General features: G+C 42.9%; 1 protein-coding gene across 1 annotated transcript in view; it reads right to left on the minus strand.

Moving 5' to 3' along the window:
• LOC139579327 (zeta-sarcoglycan) overlaps positions 1–26,987 on the minus strand; it is a 373,687-nt gene that overhangs the window by 83,103 nt on the left and 263,597 nt on the right. The window contains exon 3 of the mRNA XM_071407889.1: positions 8,333–8,434. Coding sequence (XP_071263990.1) covers positions 8,333–8,434 — 102 coding nt within the window. The remainder of the gene's footprint in view (positions 1–8,332; positions 8,435–26,987) is intronic.

The following is a 26,987-nucleotide window of genomic DNA, read 5'->3' on the forward strand; positions in this document are numbered from 1 at the left end:
GTCCGCCTGGCCTTGCTGCTATTCCAGTTTCAACTGTTCTGCCTGCGGTTACGGAACCCCTACCTGTCCCAGACCTGCTGTTTTCAACTCTTAATGATCGGCTATGAAAAGCCAACTGAGATTTATTGCTGATTATTATTTGACCATGCTTGTCATTTATGAACATTTTGAAAATCTTGGCTCTCTCTAATTTTCTCCTTCTCTCTTTCTTTCTCTCGGAGGACCTGAGCCCTAGGACCATACGTCGGGACTACCGGCCGTGGCGACTCCTTGCTGTCCCCAGTCCGCCTGGCCTTGCTGCTATTCCAGTTTCAACTGTTCTGCCTGCGGTTATGGAACCCCTACCTGTCCCAGACCTGCTGTTTTCAACTCTTAATGATCGGCTATGAAAAGCCAACTGAGATTTATTCCTGATTATTATTTGACCATGCTTGTCATTTATGAACATTTTGAAAATCTTGGCTCTCTCTAATTTTCTCCTTCTCTCTTTCTTTCTCTCGGAGGACCTGGGCCCTAGGACCATGCGTCGGGACTGCCGCCCGTGGTGACTCCTTGCTGTCCCCAGTCCGCCTGGCCTTGCTGCTATTCCAGTTTCAGCTGTTCTGCCTGCGGTTATGGAACCGCCACCTGTCCCAGACCTGTTGTTTTTCAACTCTTGATGATCGGCTATGAAAAGCCAACTGAAAATTATTCATGATTATTATTTGACCATGCTTGTCACTTATAAACATTTTTGAACATCTTGGCATAGTTCTGTTATAATCTCCACCCGGCACAGCCAGAAGAGGACTGGCCACCCCTCATAGCCTGGTTCCTCTCTAGGTTTCTTCCTAGGTTTTGGCCTTTCTAGGGAGTTTTTCCTAGCCACCGTGCTTCTACACCTGCATTACTAGCTGTTTGGGGTTTTAGGCTGGGTGTCTGTACAGCACTTCGAGATATTAGCTGATGTACGAAGGGCTATATAAAATAAAATTGATTGATTGATTGATCATTACGTCAGATGCTTGATGAAGTTCAGGAGGGAGACATGTTGGAAAAGATCCTCGAACCAAGAGCCGAAGCACCACGGTAGCTCCTCCAACCTCTCTGAAAGTCACTGACCTAGTATCCCCTTTTGAAAGATGTGAACACCTGCCAAATTGTGATTTGTCCAAATTATCAGTGACGACACCAAGAAGTTCCTTGTAAATCGTGGCAACCCACAGTCTGTCTACAATACCAGTTATGTTACATGTGTCTGTCCACGAGACATCACCCTTACAGATGTAGGATCTTAATTTGTGCCAGTTTGCTACAGCAGTAAAATAATCCTGCAGGATCAGGAAATGTTCATTATTATGTGGATTATAATCAATATACATTTTTGTAGGGGTTGATACATTTTTCATCACGGCAAATCAAGTCTGAAATTTCAAAGTGAAAATGACAAACATTAGAAGCCTTTATAAAATACACTGCACGTTCGCATTTCCTGCCGAGCAGGGAAAATTCTTAGCAACAAAAGAGTGATCGAGTTAAAATCCTACATCTGTCCAGTGACGCCATGTTTCCTGCATGGACCCTTGTAAAGTATACGGAGTGTGTGTGTGTTAACTGTGATAACGTTGCTGAGTGATGACCATGATGACCATGATCACTGATCTGTTATTTAGAAACAAAGAGAGAAGGAAGAGGCTTTTACATTCACCTACATGACTGATCCAATCGACTGTCATAAGTGGTTGATCTCGACCACATATAAAATCCAATCAAAATCAAATCAATTGTATTTGTCACATGAGCCAAGGACAACAAGACCTTACCGTGAAATGCTTAGTTACAAGCCCGTAACTAACAATGCAGTTTTAAGAAAAATATGAGTTAAGAAAAAGATTTACAAAATAAAAAAATAAAAGAGCAACAATAAAATAACAATATCGAGGCTATATACAGGGGGTACCGAGTCAATGTGCAGGGGCACATTGATGGATCTGTACATGTAGGTAGAGGTAAAGTGACTATGCATAGATAATAAAGAGAGAGTAGCAGTAGTGTAAAAATGAGGGGTTCAAAGCAAATAGTCAGAGTAGCCATTTGGTTAGCTTTTCAGGAGTCTTATGGCTTGGGGGTAGAAGCTGTTAAGAAGCCTTTTGGACGTAGACTTGGCAGGGCGGTACCACTTGCCGTGCGGTAGCAGGCAATGACTAGGGTGGCTGTAGTGCATTGCCGTCAGAGGCCGAGCAGTTGCCATACCAGGTGGTGATGCAACCAGTCAGGATGTTCTCGATGGTGCAGCTGTAGAACTTTTTGAGGATCTGAGTACCCATGCCAAATCTTTTCAGTCTCCTGAGGGGGAATAGGCGTTGTCGTGCCCTCTTCACGTCTGTCTTGGTGTGTTTGGGACCTTGACAGTTCGTTGGTGATGTGGACACCAAGGAACTTGAAGCTCTCAACATGCTCCACTACAGCCCCGTCGATGAGAATGGGGGAGTGCTCTCCTTTGTCTTGATCACTGGGGAGAGGTTGTTATCCTGGCACCACACTGCCAGGTCTCTGACCTCCTTCCTATAGGCTGTCTCATCGTTGTCGGTGATCAGGACTACCACTGTTGTGTCGTCGGCAAACTTAATGATGGTGTTGGAGTCTTGCTTGGCAATGCAGTCATGGGTGAACAGGGAGTACAGGAGGGAGGGGTCCTGTGTTGAGGATCAGCGTAGCAGATGTGATGTTACCTAACCTTACCACCTGGGGGCGGCCCGTCAGGAAGTCCAGGATCCAGTTGCAGAGGGAGGTGTTTAGTCCCAGGGTCCTTACCTTAGTGATGAGCTTTGAGGGTACTATGGTGTTGAACGCTGAGCTGTGATCAATTAACAGCCTTCTCACATAGGTGTTCCTTTTGTCCAGGTGGGAAAGGGCAGTGTGTAGGGCAATATAGATTGCATCATCTGTGGATCTGTTGGGGCGGTATGCAAATTGGAGTGGGTCTAAGGTTTCTGGGATAATGGTGTTGCTGTGAACCATGACCAGCCTTTCAAAGTTAATGGCTGCAGACGTGAGTGCTACAGGTCGGTAGTCATTTAGGTTGGTTACTTTAGTGTTCTTAGGCAAAGGGACTATGGTGGTCTGCTTGAAACATGTTGGTATTACAGACTCAGTCAGGGACAGGTTGAAAAGGTCAGTGAAGACACTTGCCAGTTGGTCAGCGCATGCTTAGAGTACACGTCCTGGTAATCCGTCGCCCTGCGGCCTTGTGAATGTTGACCTGTTTAAAGGTCTTACTCACATCGACTATGGAGAGCGTGATCACAGAGTCGTCCGGAACAGCTGGTGCTCTCATGCATGCTTCAGTGTTGCTTGTCTCAAAGTGGGCATTGAAGTCCTTTAGTTTGTCTGGTCCACTCGTGTCACTGGGCAGCTCGCGGCTGTGCTTCCCTTTGTAGTCTGTAATAGTTTGCAAGCCCTGCACATCCGACAAGCGTCGGAGCTGGTGCAGTAGGATTCAATCTTAGTCCTGTACTGATGCTTTGCCTGTTTGATGGTTTGTCTGAGGGCATAGCGGGATTTCTTATTAGCGTCCGGGTTAGAGTCCTGCTCCTTGAAAGCGGCAGCTTTACTCTTTAGCTCAGTTAGGATGTTGCTTGTAATCCTTGGCTTCTGGTTGGGGTATGTACGTACGGTCACTGTGGGGACGACTTCATCAATGCACTTATTGATGAAGCCGGTGACTGATGTGGTGTACTCCTCAATACCATTGGAAGAATCTGGGAACATATTCCAGCCTGTGCTAGCAAAACAGTCCTGTAGCTTAGCATCCGCGTCATCTGACTACTTCCGAATTGAGCGAGTCAATGGTACGTCCTGCTTTAGTTTTTGCTTGTAGGCAGGAATCAGGAGGATAGAGTTATGGTCAAATGGAGGGTGAGGGAGAGCTTTGTACACGTCTCTGTGTGTGGAGTACAGGTCGTCTAGAAATGTTTTCCTCTGGTTGCACATGTAACATGCTGGTAGAAATTAGGTAAATCGGATTTGTGTTTCCCTGCATTAAAGTCTCCGGCCACTAGGAGCGCCGCCTCCAATCAGGATTCCAATCCAAGTGTGAAAAGCCTAGAGGCGTTTTAAAGCTTTGGCGGCAAAAAAAACGAAACAATATATCATAGAGGTTTATTTGTCAACCCGAAAGCGATCGAACCAAATTGTAAATTCAGTTTATTTGGCTCTGCAATGGAAAAACAAACCGCTCAAACCCTTCCAGCGCATATTCAAAATACATTTCTGTAGTATCCTTAAAGGCTTCTTGGAGTTACGACTCATGAGACTTAAGTACGGTTTAGTATTTAATTGTAACTTAGAATTACATTCTCTAATGCACCTGGCTTAAACTACCTGAGGCTTTCTTAATCATAGTTATATAGGCAGACATAGGAAATAGCTACGCATAGCAGGAAGCAAACCACCGTCTTGAGTCAATAATGCCATCTATTGGTAAACATAAATATACCAGGTTACTACAATTTCCTTCCTCATTCCCTCCCTAATTCCCTCCATCCCTCACTCTCTCCCTGTCAGTGCCACAGTCCCCATCCCTCATGTGTTGGTGGGCCCAGATCAGGTTAGGGCCACCCCGGGCCGGATACACCACGGCCCAAATACATCCTGGGCCAGCGACCCAGTCTCACCAGGGGCTTTGGAGCCTTATGCTAACATCGCACGGCTAACACCACTAGCCAATACTACTTGGAAGCACACTGCCCAGGTTAGCTCAGTTCTGAAGCATGTCCACTACCCAGAAAACTGCCCTAAACTAAATGGCCCACACCAACAAGCCCTCTGGGGAGAAAAGTGGGTTGTTAGAGTCAGCATGTTTCCTGTGTATTTTTCGATATAAGAGTGTTTGCTTTGATGTGCAGACCCGATGTGAAAGGGATCACGGTGTCATTACAAGTGGTGGATAGATACAAACATATGCGCACTCACGAGCACACACGCACACACACACACACACACACACACACACACACACACACACACACACACACACACACACACACACACACACACACACACACACACACACACACACACACACACACACACACACACACACACACACACACACACACACACACACTGTTTGTCTGATGATAGATGAAGAGTCGGCAGAGAAGCCAGTGAGTTCTTTGATTTATTGACAGGAAGCTCTGCTCCTTCATAGGGGTTATCTACAAGCCAGAGTCACTTCCTCAACAGCAATTAGTGCCTTCTCTGTTACACACACTTAAGAAGAACCAGAAAGCCTGGATTTCTTCTATAGGCTTTCAACGGGAGAGCAAACAAAGATATTCTAAAAGAAGATATCTCCTCCATAGGCTTTAATGGGAGGGCAAACAAAGATATTCAAAAAAGAATATGTCTCCTCCATTTAAGTTTTTAATAGGAGAGCAAACAAAGATGTTATGCAAGAAGATATCTTGTAGGCTTTCAATAAGTAGGCAAACAAAAATATTCTAAAGTAAGATATCGCCTACATAGGATTTCAATGGGAGGCCAAAGAAAGATATTCCCATAAAATATATCTACCACCATCCATCATTTCACCTCAAATGTCAGGGCTGATGGAGTGTTGACCTCTGTGTCACCCAGAAATGGCGTGGCACAGAGGTGATCTTTGAGTGGATAGATCAGTGTAATGTATTCAGGACTGTCACACACTCCACACACTCTCACCGTCACATACTCCCTTGTAAAGCAATAAGCATGTGCACTTGCCTTTACAACCCTACCCCTCCATCACACACAGAATGCAAGGTGATGACTCCCTTGCCTTCCCAACAGCCCAGGACACACAGTAACCTATACATGACAGCAGCCAGGGTGTGTGTGTGTGTGTGTGTGTGTGTGTGTGTGTGTGTGTGTGTGTGTGTGTGTGTGTGTGTGTGTGTGTGTGTGTGTGTGTGTGTGTGTGTGTGTGTGTGTCCGTGGTGTTAAGGGGAGCGGCATCATGGGGTATATTTATCAACAGCATGCCTCATCACAGCCCTGTCTCTCTCCACATTTTTCTATCATTGGAATTTCCATTGGATGCCCATTTGGTCGTTTGTCACACATCCAAGTCCATTCCCATGATCATTCTGTGCACCTTACACGGGACCTTACACGGGACCTTACACGGGACCTTACATGGGACCTTACATGGGACCTTACACGGGACCTTACACGGGACCTTACATGGGACCTTACACGGGACCTTACACGGGACCTTACATGGGACCTTACACGGGACCTTACACGGGACCTTACACGGGACCTTACATGGGACCTTACACGGGACCTTACATGGGACCTTACACGGGACCTTACATGGGACCTTACACGGGACCTTACACGGGACCTTACATGGGACCTTACACGGGACCTTACACGGGACCTTACATGGGACCTTACACGGGACCTTACATGGGACCTTACATGGGACCTTACACGGTACATTACATGGACCTTACACGGGACCTTACACGGGACCTTACACGGAACCTTACATGGGACCTTACACGGGACCTTACATGGGACCTTACACGGGACCTTACACGGGACCTTACACGGGACCTTACATGGGACCTTACATGGGACCTTACACGGGACTTTACATGGGACCTTACATGGGACCTTACACGGGACCTTACACGGGACCTTACACGGGACCTTACACGGGACCTTACACGGGACCTTACACGGGACCTTACATGGGACCTTACACGGGACCTTACATGGGACCTTACACGGGACCTTACATGGGACCTTACACGGGACCTTACACGGGACTTTACATGGGACCTTACATGGGACCTTACACGGGACCTTACATGGGACCTTACACGGGACCTTACACGGGACTTTACATGGGACCTTACATGGGACCTTACACGGGACCTTACACAGGACCTTACATGGGACCTTACACGGGACCTTACACGGGACCTTACATGGGACCTTACACGGGACCTTACATGGGACCTTACACGGGACCTTACATGGGACCTTACACGGGACCTTACACGGGACTTTACATGGGACCTTACATGGGACCTTACACGGGACCTTACACGGGACCTTACACGGGACCTTACACGGGACCTTACACGGGACCTTACATGGGACCTTACACGGGACCTTACACGGGACCTTACACGGGACCTTACACGGGACCTTACATGGGACCTTACACGGGACCTTACATGGGACCTTACACGGGACTTTACATGGGACCTTACATGGGACCTTACACGGGACCTTACACGGGACCTTACATGGGACCTTACACGGGACCTTACATGGGACCTTACACGGGACCTTACACGGGACCTTACACGGGACCTTACATGGGACCTTACACGGGACCTTACATGGGACCTTACACGGGACCTTACATGGGACCTTACACGGGACCTTACACGGGACCTTACACGGGACCTTACACGGGACCTTACATGGGACCTTACACGGGACCTTACACGGGACCTTACACGGGACCTTACACGGGACCTTACACGGGACCTTACACGGGACCTTACACGGGACCTTACACGGGACCTTACACGGAACCTTACACGGAACCTTACACGGGACCTTACACGGGACCTTACACGGGACCTTACACGGAACCTTACACGGGACCTTACACGGGACCTTACACGGGACCTTACACGGGACCTTACACGGGACTTTACACGGGACCTTACACGGGACCTTACACGGGACCTTACACGGGACCTTACACGGGACCTTACACGGGACCTTACACGGGACCTTACACGGGACCTTACATGGGACCAGGCATCCAGATAGATGAGCTTCTCTACTAGGTCTCACAGGATTTCTCTGGGATGTGGGATTGCATAGTGCTATACTACTCCTTTATGACAATGGGTAAGCACTGACGCTTGGTATGCCATGATATGAGGAATGTGCTGGCTTATTTCACCTTTATTTAACCAGGTAGGCTAGTTGAGAAAAGTTCTCATTTACAACTGTGACCTGGCCAAGATAAAGCAAAGCAGTGCGACACAAACAACAACACAGAGTTACATGGAATAAACAAACATACAGTCAATAATAAAATAGAAAAAGTCTATATAAAGTGTGTGCAAGTGAGGTAATATATGGTGTGTCATAGAGTGTTATGATGCTTCATATGAGCGACATAAGGAAGATTGTGTCTCAACCTTCCACTACTGAGAAATGACAGTTTATATGACAAGAGAAGGGTGTGTCTTAGTGAGGGATATGACATGTATAGCGAGTCATAGGGTGCTACGAGGCTTCATATGAGGGACATAAGGAGAGTTGTGTCTCTTACCCTTCTGGATTCTATTTCTTTCACGTAGAGAGGGAGCAGAAACTCCGAAACACCCTCTAGCCTGATCCCCTCTTTGGTTACACGAAGATTACCCATTCCATCCTACGGGGAAAGAGAGTGGAAGAGAGTGAGAGAGAGAGAGGAGAGAGAGAGGAGAGAGGAGAGGAGAGAGGAGAGAGAGAAAAGAGAGGAGAGAGGAGAGAGAGAGAGAGGAGAGACAAAATGGAGAGAATAAGTCCAAACAGTGAAGCAGAGAAAACCAGTGTTAGTTCAGTCACCGTGAAGAAACTGTTTAGGAGAGAGAGAAACATCCAAAGGAACAAAAGTTGTATTTTAATTAAATATTTGGATCATTTTCAACAACAAAGTACTGTACGTTTTCCGGGTTAGAAATTTCACATTACGCATAGGCACAGATGCGCACACACACACTCACACAGCCCCCCACAACACTTGACCACCCTAAAGATAGAAACAAACAGGACTCAATGGTTTAAATCAGCCTTAGGACTGTTCTGTAGCTCAAACCCATGGTGATTAAGCAAATCAAACAGGGAAACAGCTCCTCAATAAACTAACACACACCAGCCTGCAGTTCCTATAATATATATACATTATTGCTTTACACACCCACACCCAACACACACACATGCATGAATACACACACACACACACACACACCCAACACACACACATGCACACCCACACCCAACACACACACATGCACACCCACACCCAACACACACACATGCATGAATACACACACACACACACACACACACACACACCCAACACACACACATGCATGAATACACACACACACACACACACACACACACACACACACACACACACACACACACACACACACACACACACACACACACACACACACACACACACACACACACACACAATCTCCTCACATACTGTACATCTGTTAGCTGCATGCAGGTGAAAAATCACATCTTTGAAAAGACACACACACACACACACATACGACTGCAGGTGACTACTCATATTAGTCAGGTAGCAGTTGTAAATGAGGACTTGCTCTCAACTGGCCGACCTGGTTAAATAATGGTGAAATAAAAAAATTACAAATAAATATGAATTAAAAGGAAGCAACACATTATGCAGAACTACCCAAGGGTGGAAGATGCTCCGGCAGGAGTACGGCCCCCCGTCAATCGTCAAAACATAAAGATGATTCCTGAGTAATTCATAATGAATCATTAACGTGACGAGCCAACGCTTACCTAAAGACCCTGGTTCTCTGGTCTAGCCCCGTCACCCCAGACAGCGTTTAGCGATGGTGGCGGCGTGCGAAGGCATGGGGCATTGATTTCACGTGGCAGGCTGTAGACATTAACGTCTCTCTCGGGCAGGTTGGTGTTCAATCTCAGGGAACACAAAAGTCAGAAAAAGGAACAGGCCCCTTGGCAGGGCGTCGCGGCGCCGCTTACACACTAATGCCGTCTACCTGAGAGCCTTGCAGGTATGGAGAGAAAAAGAGAGCGAGCGAGAGAGAGCTACGCTAACCACATACCTAGCAGCCAAAGTCACTTCTAATAGCCTACCAGACACGCCGTATGAAATGTAAATGACATTTCTCAGTCTGATTAGCGTGGCAGTGGCGGAGCTTAGTGTCGAACAGTGGTGGGAACACCGAAGGTATTCAGGAATCCTGGCGAGAAGCAGGCGACTTTAGGATAATGAAGCCACTCCTCCGGGATGTGAATGATGGTGAATTCTGTAGTAACAGAGGCCTGCACTCGGATAATGATGTCCTTCTCTGTTATATTGGATTCCCATGTTGTGTTATAATGACATATTTCCCCATCCATGTCATGTGTGAGAATGTGTGTGAGTGTGTGTGTGTGTGTGTGTGTGTGTGTGTGTGTGTGTGTGTGTGTGTGTGTGTGTGTGTGTGTGTGTGTGTGTGTGTGCGTGTGTGTGTGTAAGCGTGATTATCTACGTGTGTGTGTGTGTGTGTGTGTGTGTGTGTGTGTGTGTGTGTGTGTGTGTGTGTGTGTGTGTGTGTGTGTGTGTGTGTGACTGTGTTCTGCCGAGTCCTTCAGTAGAAGTCAAGCTGATAATGTTGTATCGCCCAGCGCAGCGAGGTTAACTGGTGGAGTCGGCCATTAGGGCTCCCATCCCATCCCTGGCACAAGGTTATAGTGAACAGTATAATACTCCCTCCTCCACATGATGGATGGCCACTGAAACATTCTCAGGGAAGGTTTTAATATTCTCTCTCGGCTGAATTTTCCACTCAACCTTCCGTGCCAACAATGTTTAGAGAGAAAAGAGAAAGAGCTGGAGGGACGTATGGAGATGAACAAATGAGGAAACATAGATACGAGTTTGTTTGTATGTCCTCTCTGCCGGGAAATACTTTTGACCTTTCAGAGCCAACGTAGAAGCAATGCCTTGTCAGGGTCTGAAATCAACGCATTGACTTTCATCAGAGTTGTTGGAGAGCTTCCTCCCGCATCACTTCCCCTTCTGGGACGCATCCTAAACATTGTCTTGTATGAGAATGTCAGCTCACGTTGCCTCTGACCTACAATAAGAGCTATTCCACTTCTAAGGGGCTGCCGCTCTCCACACTGTACAAAATGACCCACGAGCTTAGTAAATATTGCAAAAGAAAACCAATGATTTTTACTTAAAATAATAGGTTTCTGGTTTTACTTACATTTTTTAATAGAATACTTAATTTATATGTGTTGTAAAAGACTGGCATTTGCAAATACAAATCCAAGGTAATATGCTGCGAAATTTGAACTTATATTTCTAAGTAACAACCAACAACTTAAAAATATGATATTCAAATTATCATTATTATGTTGGACTGACATGCTAGATCTAGTTCTGAACTTAAATTGTGCTTGGAACAGCTCAACGGACCTCGTCTTGATCTTTCTCCTCTGGAATGGCCATGCAGCAGGTAAGGACCAAATTATAACTTGGAATGTAGCTTAGATCTGTCCACACATATTTTCGACGAAATGTAGTAGCCTAGTGTCACGCCCTGGCCATAGAGAGGCTTTTATTCTCTATTTTGGTTAGGCCAGGGTGTGACTAGGGTGGGCATTCTGGTTTCTTTATTTCTATGTTTGTGTGGTTCCCAATCAGAGGCAGCTGTCTATCGTTGTCTCTGATTGGGGATCATATATAAGTTGTCCTTTTCCGTTGGGTTTTGTGGGTAGTTAGTTTCTGTTTAGTGTCTGCACCTGACAGAACTGTTTCGGTTTTTCACTTTGTTATTTTGTTCGAGTGTTTTTTGAGAAATAAAATATCATGAACACTTAGCACGCTGCGCTTTGGTCCACTCATTCTGACGAGAGCCGTTACACCTAGTCTGTTATTTCTGAATCTTTTCACTCAGGATGCTGACGACACCATGATCCGAGAGGACCTCGTTCAGCATGTGATGAAGGTGTTCACTGTGAAGAATCTGCACCAGAATATAGAGCATGGGATCTGCATCGAAGGAGCAGCGGTACTGGCTGGTATTCCCAGTGTTACACGGTCATGTACGTTGCTTATGGGCCTCATCTATGGCTTAAATCTAAGGTACCCCTTTGAGGTGTTCCAAAAAGTATTCTTGGAGCTTGATGATCTCAGGACCTCCCCACGGGTCCAAGCTCTAAAGATGAAGTTACTTTTTTCAGAGATCTCTATGAGAACTCTCAAAGGGCCCCTCACAAACTGTGGTCTAAACCCTACTCGGTAAGCTGAAAAGCTAGGTGGTATAGGAGCTACAGTTTACATGATGCTCTTTGTCAGGTGCAGTCATAAGAGACATTGTCCATTCCTGTTTAAAAAACAGCTTTGTTTTAAAACTTACTCCATATGCACTAGTGGATATCTGAGATTATTTGTCAGGTGCAAGCTATCTGGATGTAACTTTACCTAAGGAGGCAAGGTGGATATGGAGTCAGGTTTAAGGGAGAATTTGGCATATATTTTGTAACAAATGTGCAATGTATGTTTTGTAAACCCATGTTTTGATTCTTCTAAAACAGTTTGAATGAGGTTGTATTTGAGCTAAAGTTCATATTGTGCTTTGTGTGAAGTCTATTAAGACAAATCGTTAATTTACGTTTAAAATATAGTTCATTTACGTTAAAATATTGCTTTGTTGTTAAGGGGCACACAGACCACCAGAAAATTCTTGCCAAACTGTACAAGATGTGAGGTCAAAGTGCTAATCCAAACTATCACCTAAACTTTATGCAGTTGTGAAGATCTGAAATGATTTGTAGTCAGGTACAAACTATCTGGATGTAACTTTACCTAAGGAGGCAAGATGTAGTTATACCCAGAATGCTTACAGATTACAAAGTACGAATGCGTAAGGAGTAGGGTTTAAGGGGCAATTTGAGATTGAAGTTTGAAGAAATTATAACATTTATTTTATTTGAAATAAAGGTGTTGAAGTTTGAAGTTGAACACTGTTGTTCCTTTTTGCATATTCCCTTGTATAGAAATAATAATTTTTAGTAAATTATCCCAAGTATATTGAGGTAACTATTTGCATCAGCTTTTTAAGTATAGTTGTGAGTATATATTTGAGTAGTAGGAACCCAATTTAAATACATGTTACTAACCTGAGTACCACAAGTAACTGAGAAAAAAAATAGAATATCAATTACGATACTGAGTAAATTCAGCAAATTAATCGTACAATATTAGTTCTGTAACTGATTACATTAAGTATATCAAACGTATAACATTAGTTCTGGGACCTGAAGGATTTAAGCAGGTCAAAATAAATAATGATGTTCTGAACCTGATAAAATGAAGTTTAAAATCCAGTTAGTTGTTTGCACTTGATATATTTGAGTTTGTAATACACTAAAAGAGAAGTATATTATACTTAAGTAAAAGAGGCACAATATTTTTTACAGTGGGATGATTGTGATGAAAGAAAAGCTGTTCTGCTCTAGGACTGGAATACAAAACCTTCCCACAAACACACAACAAGAGAGACACACACTGGTGTTTATTGGAACGAATCAAATCCCTTTGCACTCGCCAGCAGTCTCTCTCTCTCTCTCAAAATGACTGGTAACCTCTAGAGGTCCAGGGGAAAACATACTGAAGCCAAGGCATAATTTCAGTACCTAACTTAAAGCTCCTGAAAGCCTGCATGGTCCCCTTGTGGCTGGGCCTCGGGAAGCTTTGGATGGCCCTCCCTGAATGCTTATCTAACGCAGCACATTTCATTACAGGACTATTTCAAATAAAGCCACATAGTCTGTCTATGAGAGAAGACAAGAAGTGTTATTAGTTCTCTTACATTTTCACTCTCAAGTCCCCAGTGTCTTCAATATGTGGACCAAGTTTTATTACAGTCTCATGTCATACACGTAATGAAAGTACAAAGGCTGAATACTTCTCATTAATTCACCTATATTGTATATTGATCGATCCTATTTTGCCCTCAACTCTGGATCTGGAAGACAGCTCCACTGCATTCTTTCAATGTTCCCCTCTAATCAGGGACTGATTTAGACCTGGGACACCAGGTGTGTGCAATGAATGATCAGTTAGAACAGAAGAGCAGCAGGCTCCAGACCTCCTAGGGTAACAGTACCCCTGCTGTATTGGACATAGGTGAATAAACTCAACTATGCCTCGGCTTCAGTACGGTTCCCCCTGGACCTTTACAGACCATCGGTCATACACTCAGTAGGGGCGAACCCTTTTGGTGAATAGGGTGGTGTATCTAATAAACTGGCCACTGAGTGTGTATTGTATTTAGGTGAATAAATTAGCCCTAACCCTCTGTTTCTCAAACAACTTGTTTAACCTATTCCATTATAAATTAAATAAACGTCATTAAGTTGAATCTATTCCAATATAAATTAAATAAACGTCATTAAATTGAATCTATTCCATTGTAAATTAAATAAACTTAATTAAGTTGAATCTATTCCATTATAAATTAAATACACTTAATTAAGCTGAATCTATTCCATTATAAATTAAATAAACTTAGTTAAGTTGAATCTATTCCATTATAAATTAAATGAACATCATTAAGTTGAATCTATTCCATTATAAATTAAATAAACATCATTAAGTTGAATCTATTCCATTATAAATTAAATAAACATCATTAAGTTGAATCTATTCCATTATAAATTAAATAAACTTCATTAAGTTGAATCTATTCCACTATAAATTAAATCAACTTAATTAAGTTGAACCTATTACATTATAAATTAAATAAACTTCATTAAGTTGAATCTATTCCACTATAAATTAAATCAACTTAATTAAGTTGAACCTATTACATTATAAATTAAATACATTTCATTAAGTTGAATCTATTACATTATAAATTAAATCAACTTCATTAAGTTGAATCTATTTGTCCCAAACCAAATGTTTTGTCACTTGCTTGGTAGAAGTGCATGCGAAGAGTGAAATGCTTGCTAATGGGACGTGTTCCCAACAATGCAGAGATAGAAAAGGTAGAAAAGTAAGACTCCTAATAATAAAAGTAATATTAGATCCAGAATGAGTAAGGATAATTTGGCTATATACACGGGGCACCGGTACTGAGTCCATGTGCAGGTGTACGAGGTCATTGGAGGTAGATACATTTACAGTTTTTTTCTTTCAATTGCTAACATGCATTGGTCAAAACTGAAGTCACATTGTCAAAATTCTTCACACAGTCAGCGAAACAGAAGTGTATGTGGACCAAACTGTGAATAATCTTTCATTGCTTTCCCACAAAATGCATCAATGACCACATTCTCCGAAACCCCCCCCCCCCCCCCCAAAAAAAAATATATGTTCTCATTCATACTCCACCACCTGCAAAACTATATATTTGCAGCACATGTTTTCAAATGCTAACACACTGTTTCCAAAACTGTTAAAAACACATTCAAAGCAGAATGATGGCTAATGTCATGCATTTCTGCAGTAACCAGATTGAAACATATAGAAAATCTCAGCAGAATATTGAATCATTCTAAACCCACCTGATTGCAGTTTCAGCTGTAAGCCTACCCAAGTGTCCTGTTTTTAGTCTCGTTACCAAACAGACAAAAGAGGACGGCTTCGGAATGATTTAGTTTGGAAACATGGATCAAGGAAGACAGGTTGGTGAGGAAAGAAGAGTGGCAGGGAGAGGGAGAATGCATGGAGGACAAAAGAGAGGAAGACCAAGAGCGGTGGTCTCTGATGAGATAAGGGCCACAATTATTGACCATGTTGTAAACCATGGTCTCTCTTTGAGAGAGGCCGGTTTAAGGGTGCAACAAAATCTGCAGCGTTCAACAGTTTCATCAATGGTATGAATTTCCCAGTGAGATGTGCATCCTTCAATGATAACTGAACTACATATTACAGTACAATACAGTGTGTTCACATGTACTGACATTTTGAAATATATTGATTGTTTTGTGTTTTTCAGTAGGATCCCAATGTTGCCTCCCACAGGAGGGAGAGGCAGAATATTATCAGATGTGCAGGAAATTGCCATTGTTGACATGCTATTTGGCAACAATGCAATTAAACTGCAGGAAATTCGGGACAGAGTGCTGGCAGACAATTTCACTTTTGGGAATGTGAATACGATCAGCACAACGACAATTGCCAGAGTCCCAGAGAAACACAAAATAAGGAGGAAGCAGATGTACACTGAACCCTTTGAGAGAAACGGTGAACGTGTGAAAGAAGTCCGGTATCAATATGTCCAGGTAAGATGTCTGTTCAATAACCAAACAGGCTACATACACAGCTATACATAATGTAAAGTACTGTAAAACTGTGGATTTACTGTATTTTAGAGAGTAATGGAGATGGAAGCCAGGCAAACCGCACATACGTTCATCTTTGTAGATGAATCTGGATTCAACCTGGCAAAAACACGCCGCAGGGGAAGAAATGTGATTGGACAGAGAGCAACCGTGGATGACCCAGGCCAGAGAGGAGCTAACATCACAATGTGTGCAGCACTGTCCAAGGATGGTTTGCTGTTACACAAACCACTCATTGGCCCCTACAATATAGAGAGGCTCAGTTCTTTTCTGGATGACCTGCATAATCAACTTGTGCCAGCGGAGGAGAGAGGGGCAAGAAACTCCCCTACCTTCGTTGTTGTGCGGGATAATGTGGCATTCCACCACTCTGCTGCAGTCACAGACTGGTTTTCTGCACATCCCAGGATGTCAGTACTATTCCTGCCTCCAGACTCCCCCTTCCTAAACCCCATAGAGGAGTTTTTCTCTGCGTGGAGGTGGGAGGTTTATGACCACCATTCACATGACCAGATGTCCTTACTGGATGCCATGAATGAAGAGTGTGGAGACACTTTTCCTGAAGACTGCCAGGGTGTGGAGTCACTTCTCCTGAAGACTGCCAGGGTGTGGAGTCACTTCTCCTGAAGACTGCCAGGGTGTGGAGTCACTTCTCCTGAAGACTGCCAGGGTGTGGAGACACTTCTCCTGAAGACTGCCAGGGTGTGGAGTCACTTCTCCTGAAGACTGCCAGGGTGTGGAGTCACTTCTCCTGAAGACTGCCAGGGTGTGGAGTCACTTCTCCTGAAGACTGCCAGGGTGTGGAGACACTTCTCCTGAATACTAGCAGGGTGTGGAGACACTTCTCCTGAATACTGCCAGGGTGTGGAGACACTTCTCCTGAAGACTGCCAGGGTGTGGAGACACTTCTCCTGAAGACTACCAGGGTGTGCAGACTCTTCTCCTGAAGACTGCCAGGGTGTGGAGACACTTCTCCTGAAGACTACCAGGGTGTGCAGACTCTTCTCCTGAAGACTGCCAGGGTGTAGAGACACTTCTCCTGAAGACTGCCAGGGTGTGCAGACTCTTCTCCTGAAGACTGCCAGGGTGTAGAGACACTTCTCCTGAAGACTACCAGGGTGTGCAGACTCTTCTCCTGAAGACTGCCAGGGTGTAGAGACACTTCTCCTGAAGACTGCCAGGGTGTAGAGACACTTCTCCTGAAGACTGCCAGGGTGTGCAGACTCTTCTCCTGAAGACTGCCAGGGTGTAGAGACACTTCTCCTGAAGACTGCCAGGGTGTAGAGACACTTCTCCTGAAGACTGCCAGGGTGTAGAGACACTTCTCCTGAAGACTGCCAGGGTGTGCAGACTCTTCTCCTGAAGACTGCCAGGGTGTAGAGACACTTCTCCTGAAGACTACCAGGGTGTGCAGACTCTTCTCCTGAAGACTGCCAGGGTGTAGAGACACTTCTCCTGAAGACTGCCAGGGTGTAGAGACACTTCTCCTGAAGACTGCCAGGGTGTAGAGACACTTCTCCTGAAGACTGCCAGGGTGTGGAGACACTTCTCCTGAATACTAGCAGGGTTGGATTAGACATTCCAGAAGATACTTTCCCAGATGCATCGCCAGAGGAGACATAAGATGTGATGTTGATGAGAACTTGTGACCAAATGCAGGAGAAAGGGAGAACTAGAATCCTCACAGTACTGTACAGTATGAGTGTTATACTATACATGTTGATGAGAACTACAACCCTCACAGTACTGTACAGTATGAGTGATTATACTATACATGTTGATGAGAACTACAACCCTCACAGTACTGTACAGTATGAGTGTTATACTATACATGTTGATGAGAACTAGAATCCTCACAGTACTGTACAGTATGAGTGTTATACTATACATGTTGATGAGAACTACAACCCTCACAGTACTGTACAGTATGAGTGTTATACTATACATGTTGATGAGAACTACAACCCTCACAGTACTGTACAGTATGAGTGTTATACTATACATGTTGATGAGAACTAGAATCCTCACAGTACTGTACAGTATGAGTGTTATACTATACATGTTGATGAGAACTACAACCCTCACAGTACTGTACAGTATGAGTGTTATACTATACATGTTGATGAGAACTACAACCCTCACAGTACTGTACAGTATGAGTGTTATACTATACATGTTGATGAGAATTAGAATCCTCACAGTACTGTACAGTATGAGTGTTATACTATACATGTTGATGAGAACTAGAACCCTCACAGTACTGTACAGTATGAGTGTTATACTATACATGTTGATGAGAACTAGAATCTTCACAGTACTGTACAGTATGAGTGTTATACTACACATGTTGATGAGAACTAGAACCCTCACAGTACTGTACAGTATGAGTGTTATACTATACATGTTGATGAGAACTAGAACCCTCACAGTACTGTACAGTATGAGTGTTATACTACACATGTTGATGAGAACTAGAACCCTCACATTACTGTACAGTATGAGTGATTATACTATACATGTTGATGAGAACTAGAACCCTCACAGTACTGTACAGTATGAGTGTTATACTACACATGTTGATGATAACTAGAACCCTCACAGTACTGTACAGTATGAGTGTTATACTATACATGTTGATGAGAACTAGAACCCTCACAGTACTGTACAGGATGAGTGTTATACTATACATGTTGATGAGAACTAGAATCCTCACAGTACTGTACAGTATGAGTGTTATACTACACATGTTGATGAGAACTAGAACCCTCACAGTACTGTACAGTATGAGTGTTATACTATACATGTTGATGAGAACTAGAATCCTCACAGTACTGTACAGTATGAGTGTTATACTACACATGTTGATGAGAACTAGAACCCTCACAGTACTGTACAGGATGAGTGTTATACTATACATGTTGATGAGAACTAGAACCCTCACAGTACTGTACAGGATGAGTGTTATACTATACATGTTGATGAGAACTAGAACCCTCACAGTACTGTACAGTATGAGTGTTATACTACACATGTTGATGAGAACTAGAACCCTCACAGTACTGTACAGTATGAGTGTTATACTACACATGTTGATGAGAACTAGAACCCTCACAGTATTGTACAGTATGAGTGATTATATTATACATGTTGATGAGAACTAGAATCCTCACAGTACTGTACAGTATGAGTGTTATACTATACATGTTGATGAGAACTAGAACCCTCACAGTACTGTACAGTATGAGTGTTATACTACACATGTTGATGAGAACTAGAACCCTCACAGTACTGTACAGTATGAGTGATTATATTATACATGTTGATGAGAACTAGAAACCTCACAGTACTGTACAGTATGAGTGATTATACTATACATGTTGATGAGAACTAGAACCCTCACAGTACTGTACAGTATGAGTGATTATACTATACATGTTGATGAGAACTAGAACCCTCACAGTACTGTACAGTATGAGTGTTATACTATACATGTTGATGAGAACTAGAAACCTCACAGTACTGTACAGTATGAGTGATTATATTATACATGTTGATGAGAAGTAGAAACCTCACAGTACTGTACAGTATGAGTGTTATATTATACATGTTGATGAGAACTAGAACCCTCACAGTACTGTACAGTATGAGTGTTATACTATACATGTTGATGAGAACTAGAATCCTCACAGTACTGTACAGTATGAGTGTTATACTACACATGTTGATGAGAACTAGAACCCTCACAGTACTGTACAGTATGAGTGATTATACTATACATGTTGATGAGAACTAGAACCCTCACAGTACTGTACAGTATGAGTGTTATACTATACATGTTGATGAGAACTAGAATCCTCACAGTACTGTACAGTATGAGTGTTATACTACACATGTTGATGAGAACTAGAATCCTCACAGTACTGTACAGTATGAGTGTTATACTACACATGTTGATGAGAACTAGAACCCTCACAGTACTGTACAGTATGAGTGATTATACTATACATGTTGATGAGAACTAGAACCCTCACAGTACTCTACAGTATGAGTGTTATACTATACATGTTGATGAGAACTAGAATCCTCACAGTACTGTACAGTATGAGTGTTATACTACACATGTTGATGAGAACTAGAACCCTCACAGTACTGTACAGTATGAGTGATTATACTATACATGTTGATGAGAACTAGAACCCTCACAGTACTGTACAGTATGAGTGTTATACTATACATGTTGATAACTAGAACCCTCACAGTACTGTACAGTATGAGTGATTATATTATACATGTTGATGAGAACTAGTACCTCACAGTACTGTACAGTATGAGTGTTATACTATACATGTTGATGAGAACTAGAACCCTCACAGTACTGTACAGTATGAGTGTTATACTATACATGTTGATGAGAACTAGTACCTCACAGTACTGTACAGTATGAGTGTTATACTATACGTGTTGATGAGAACTAGAACCCTCACAGTACTGTACAGTATGAGTGTTATACTACACATTTTGATGAGAACTAGAACCCTCACAGTACTGTACAGTATGAGTGATTATACTATACATGTTGATGAGAACTAGAACCCTCACAGTACTGTACAGTATGAGTGTTATACTATACATGTTGATGAGAACTAGTACCTCACAGTACTGTACAGTATGAGTGTTATACTATACATGTTGATGAGAACTAGAAACCTCACAGTACTGTACAGTATGAGTGATTATATTATACATGTTGATGAGAAGTAGAAACCTCACAGTACTGTACAGTATGAGTGTTATATTATACATGTTGATGAGAACTAGAACCCTCACAGTACTGTACAGTATGAGTGTTATACTATACATGTTGATGAGAACTAGAATCCTCACAGTACTGTACAGTATGAGTGTTATACTACACATGTTGATGAGAACTAGAACCCTCACAGTACTGTACAGTATGAGTGATTATACTATACATGTTGATGAGAACTAGAACCCTCACAGTACTGTACAGTATGAGTGTTATACTATACATGTTGATGAGAACTAGAATCCTCACAGTACTGTACAGTATGAGTGTTATACTACACATGTTGATGAGAACTAGAACCCTCACAGTACTGTACAGTATGAGTGTTATACTACACATGTTGATGAGAACTAGAACCCTCACAGTACTGTACAGTATGAGTGATTATACTATACATGTTGATGAGAACTAGAACCCTCACAGTACTGTACAGTATGAGTGTTATACTATACATGTTGATGAGAACTAGAATCCTCACAGTACTGTACAGTATGAGTGTTATACTACACATGTTGATGAGAACTAGAACCCTCACAGTACTGTACAGTATGAGTGATTATACTATACATGTTGATGAGAACTAGAACCCTCACAGTACTGTACAGTATGAGTGTTATACTATACATGTTGATAACTAGAACCCTCACAGTACTGTACAGTATGAGTGATTATATTATACATGTTGATGAGAACTAGTACCTCACAGTACTGTACAGTATGAGTGTTATACTATACATGTTGATGAGAACTAGAACCCTCACAGTACTGTACAGTATGAGTGTTATACTATACATGTTGATGAGAACTAGAACCTCACAGTACTGTACAGTATGAGTGTTATACTATACATGTTGATGAGAACTAGAACCCTCACAGTACTGTACAGTATGAGTGTTATACTACACATTTTGATGAGAACTAGAACCCTCACAGTACTGTACAGTATGAGTGATTATACTATACATGTTGATGAGAACTAGAACCCTCACAGTACTGTACAGTATGAGTGTTATACTATACATGTTGATGAGAACTAGTACCTCACAGTACTGTACAGTATGAGTGTTATACTATACATGTTGATGAGAACTAGAACCCTCACAGTACTGTACAGTATGAGTGATTATATTATACATGTTGATGAGAACTAGAACCCTCACAGTACTGTACAGTATGAGTGATTATATTATACATGTTGATGAGAACTAGAACCCTCACAGTACTGTACAGTATGAGTGATTATACTATACATGTTGATGAGAACTAGAACCCTCACAGTACTGTACAGTATGAGTGATTATACTATACATGTTGATGAGAACTAGTACCTCACAGTACTGTACAGTATGAGTGTTATACTATACATGTTGATGAGAACTAGAACCCTCACAGTACTGTACAGTATGAGTGTTATACTATACATGTTGATGAGAACTAGAACCCTCACAGTACTGTACAGTATGAGTGTTATACTATACATGTTGATGAGAACTAGAACCCTCACAGTACTGTACAGTATGAGTGATTATATTATACATGTTGATGAGAACTAGAACCCTCACAGTACTGTACAGTATGAGTGATTATACTATACATGTTGATGAGAACTAGAACCCTCACAGTACTGTACAGTATGAGTGATTATACTATACATGTTGATGAGAACTAGAACACTCACAGTACTGTACAGTATGAGTGATTATACTATACATGTTGATGAGAACTAGAAACCTCACAGTACTGTACAGTATGAGTGTTATACTATACATGTTGATGAGAACTAGAACCCTCACAGTACTGTACAGTATGAGTGTTATACTATACATGTTGATGAGAACTAGAAACCTCACAGTACTGTACAGTATGAGTGATTATATTATACTGTTGTTGACAATATATTATACTATATTGTTGATGGTTTATTTAAATTATTATTGCAGCCTGGAATTTCAGGAACTTGCTTTTTGTTTCAACTTTTTATTTTTCACAAGTGAATTACTATATGCAAAGATATAGAGAAAATAAAGGGTATTGAAGCAAATTGCTGCATTTCTGATTCATTCTTGCTACATATACTTTAGTACAGTCAATAAAATGAAAAGGTGTTATTCTTATTCTATAATGAAACACTGATTTATTTGAAAAATCTTTCAAACTTCAAAGAGAAAAGTTAATGATTTATGTAATGTTCCCTGTTAGTGTGTTTTAGGTCAGTGTTTTATGAGTGACAACGTATGCTTTCTGAGTGAGAATCGAGTTTTGGAGGTGAGATCAACTGTTTGGCCAAGATGCATGTTGGTAATGCAGACTGTCTGAAGAGTTTAGAAAAAGTGGCTTCAGTATTGACCGATGCTCGTTAGCAATTGAAAAGAACTGTAATTGGGAATAATGTGACAAGGCAACAGGATAGATAATAAACAGTAGCAGCAGTTTATGTGATGAGTAAAAAACAATGGTGCTGTCTGAGAATTGTTCGGGCCTTCCTCTGACAGCGCCTGCTATAGAGGTCCTGGATGTGACTCTCCATCCATTCTGCTGTGCCCTGAGCAGAGTGACAGATGACTGTGTGTCTGAGTAGTGACTTACTGTCCAAGTCTACTGGCCTGCGTGTCCAGGCCTGTCCAGCCCTGCCCGTCTTTCATCTGACCTGAATACCAAACCGACTGGAACGTTTGTCTGGTGGGCAAACCGCTCACGTTGACGTGGAGTGGCTGCTATCCGATCGCTGTCTGTCTCTGTGTGTGAGGCAGAGGTATGTGTGCCTGTGTGTGTGTGCCTGTGTGTGTGTTGCCTGTGTGTGTGTGTGTGTGTGTGTGTGTGTGTGTGTGTGTGTGTGTGTGTGTGTGTGTGTGTGTGTGTGTGTGTGTGTGTGTGTGTGTGTGTGTGTGTGTGTGTGTGTGTGTGTCTACGTGCACCTGTGTGTGTGCCTGTGTGTGTGTGTGTGTCTACGTGCACCTGTGTGTGTGCCTGTGTGTGTGTGTGTGCGTGTGCGTGTCTACGTGCAACTGTGTGTGCCTGTGTGTGTGTGTGTGCGTGTGCGTGTCTACGTGCAACTGTGTGTGCCTGTGTGTGTGTGTGTCTGTTTGTCTAGTTGCGTGTGTATGTGTGTATCCTGCACTGTGCCCATGGCCTTGTTTGTAGACTGTCAGTCACTGTGGACAGCCTCTTGCCAAACAGAACAGAGAGAAGCACAGCAGAGCGGCACCGGGACACACTGAGCATGCTCACACCAGGCCTGTCCGTCATCGCTAGCTGGGCTGAGGAGAATGAGTCATGACCAGAGTCACCTTGTTTAATACCATACAGCTAGCCTGATCCCAGATCTGGTTGTGCTTTTGCCTACACTCTTAGAAAAAAAGGTTCTGGATAGAACCAAAAAGGGTTCTATGCTTGCTTCATATATGGCACCCCTATAGGTTCTATGTAGAACCCTTTTGTAGGGTCCTTTGATCAGAACCCTAGGGGTTCTTCTTCACTGAACCAAAATTGGTTCCATATAGAACCCTTTTGTTCCATATAGGGTTCTATATGGAACCACATTCGGTTATATATATAACCTTAAGAGGTGCCATATATGAAGCAAGCATATAGCCCTTTTTATCTAAGAGTGTTCTCCATTGTGATTGTCAAGCATGACAATTGCATAAGGAGTTGGCTGGAGAGCAGAAACAGACTATATTTCTCTCAAGATTCTCATCAGAAAAGAAATGGGCTGAACTTGGCACGGTAATGAAAATGCATAAAACAAGTCATGCAAATTGGCCACACATCCTGACAGTAGCAGCGACACACGGCCACTCACATAATTACATCTGAAATCCCAAATAAACAGACGAATCAAATGAAGATCCCACGTGTGTGGACTGGGACTAGAAGAGCGGCTTAAAAAGAGGAAGATCACATTCTAATAGTTTTTGCTCCATTACTGTAAGTACATATGGCAGCACTAGTCAGTCATAATGTTGTTTTCCACAAAATAGCATTGAACTATCACATGGCTTCCATAACTTGAAACCCTTTAAAGTGGCAATCAGCAGTTGAAACAATAACAAAGTGTTTTCCCCGCCACTGTTTCGGTAAATAGCTGAGGGATAGGCCTAGAGAAATTGAACCACTCAATTCATAGACAGAGGTATGGATGCAAGGACTGACCATCCATGATATAAAAAAGTATAGTTCTAACCATGTTTTGACGCTACACAGTGTTTCTTTTTCATTTATTTTGTTTACAAACATTGAAATATAACAAGGTCATATTTTGCATTCTGATATGGCAGGAATCAGTGGGCATATAATATTAATATAAAAGTCCCAAAATCGATGTAGCAATTGCAAACTTCCCCTTTAACTTAGCTACTTTCCTTACTTACTTTACAAGACATAACAGAAGTCCCAGGCCTGAGGCCCCTCATCTCATCAGACATCTGCAGTACTTCTCTGTGTGTCAGAAAAGGTTGACGTATTTCAACCCAACACAATCCGAGAGAGAGAGGGAGGGAGAGCGAGTGACAGAGGCAGTCAGCGAGAAAGAGTGAGAGGGAGATAGAGAGGTATAGATGGAGAGAGAGAAAGAGGCAACACACAGAGAGAGAGAGATGGATAAACTGAATGAGAGAGAAAACAATCATCGTTGTCGAACGGCCATCTGTTTGCCATAGCCTCAGCAATAAAACAGGGCCCTTTAAACAACAAACGAGGCCCTTCCGAGGAGGACAACACCCATTAGAGCCCTCTGATTGATTGTCAACGCCGGCCTGCTCTTGGCCCGCTCTCTCCGGAGCCGGCCCGACGTACGCAACATTACCTGAACATATTATGATACTCCATTGGCCCCTAACGAGTTAAATTGACGGGAATGAATCCTGGTGCTGACAAAAAGCCTAGCTGTGGTTGTTGTTGTTGGGAAAGGAAGAAGAGATGGAAAGAGGAGGATGCAGTGTGTGTGTGTGTGTGTGTGTGTGTGTGTGTGTGTGTGTGTGTGTGTGTGTGTGTGTGTGTGTGTGTGTGTGTGTGTGTGTGTGTGTGTGTGTGTGTGTGTGTGTGTGTGTGTGTGTGTGTGTGTGTGTGTGTGTGTGTGTGTGTGTGTGTGTGTGTGTGTGTGTTTTGTGTGTGTGTGTTGATGTCTTTGTGCGTGTGTACTCTTGTGTTCTCTCATGTGTATGCATACCGTAGGCACTCTGCACGAATCGACCCAACTCCCGAATTGCCCGAGCCAACGACGCGGCTCGCCATCTGATTTTCATTCCACCAACAGGTATCAGAGGACCAGCGTTCAGCGGTCTATGTTTAATAATCATAACCCAGTACGAGGTCGGCGCCCTTATTTGTCTTTTTAAAAGCTTTTTTCCCGTCCACTTTTAACAATGTGGCTTTGTCAGGGTCCGCCGCCGACAGATCAATGCCTAATTGGATTTCCTACAACCTTCAATGGACGACCCGCGTTTAAAAATTAACGCCGTAGAACTTGAGAAATAATAATCATGATACAACGACTACGCTCCCGAGCTCGGTTATTACACACCTTAGGGGGCTGGAGGAACGACACGGCCCATAGTGTTACTATTGATTTATATCCTACACACAAACGACTTCAGATGAATGGTGCTCGGGCCACGATTCAGCTGGGAAAACAGGGGAAAAGCTTCTAAACTGGACGACTTCAGATGAATGGTGCTCGGGCCACGATTCAGCTGGGAAAACAGGGGAAAAGCTTCTAAACTGGACGACTTCAGATGAATGGTGCTCGGGCCACGATTCAGCTGGGAAAACAGGGGAAAAGCTTCTAAACTGGACGACTTCAGATGAATGGTGCTTGGGCCACGATTCAGCTGGGAAAACAGGGGAAAAGCTTCTAAACTGGACGACTTCAGATGAATGGTGCTTGGGCCACGATTCAGCTGGGAAAACAGGGGAAAAGCTTCTAAACTGGACGAATTCACTGTGGTTTCAAACTTCAGGGTTTGCAGGGACAAGCTATGCTTCTGGGGAGGGTGTTTTTCCGTGTTCTCCCTCTTCATCTCACTGAGCTGTTCTGGTTACTTTTGATCTGTCTTGTCCT

This window comes from Salvelinus alpinus, chromosome 6, assembly GCF_045679555.1.
Source record: "Salvelinus alpinus chromosome 6, SLU_Salpinus.1, whole genome shotgun sequence".
Lineage (NCBI taxonomy): Eukaryota > Metazoa > Chordata > Actinopteri > Salmoniformes > Salmonidae > Salvelinus > Salvelinus alpinus.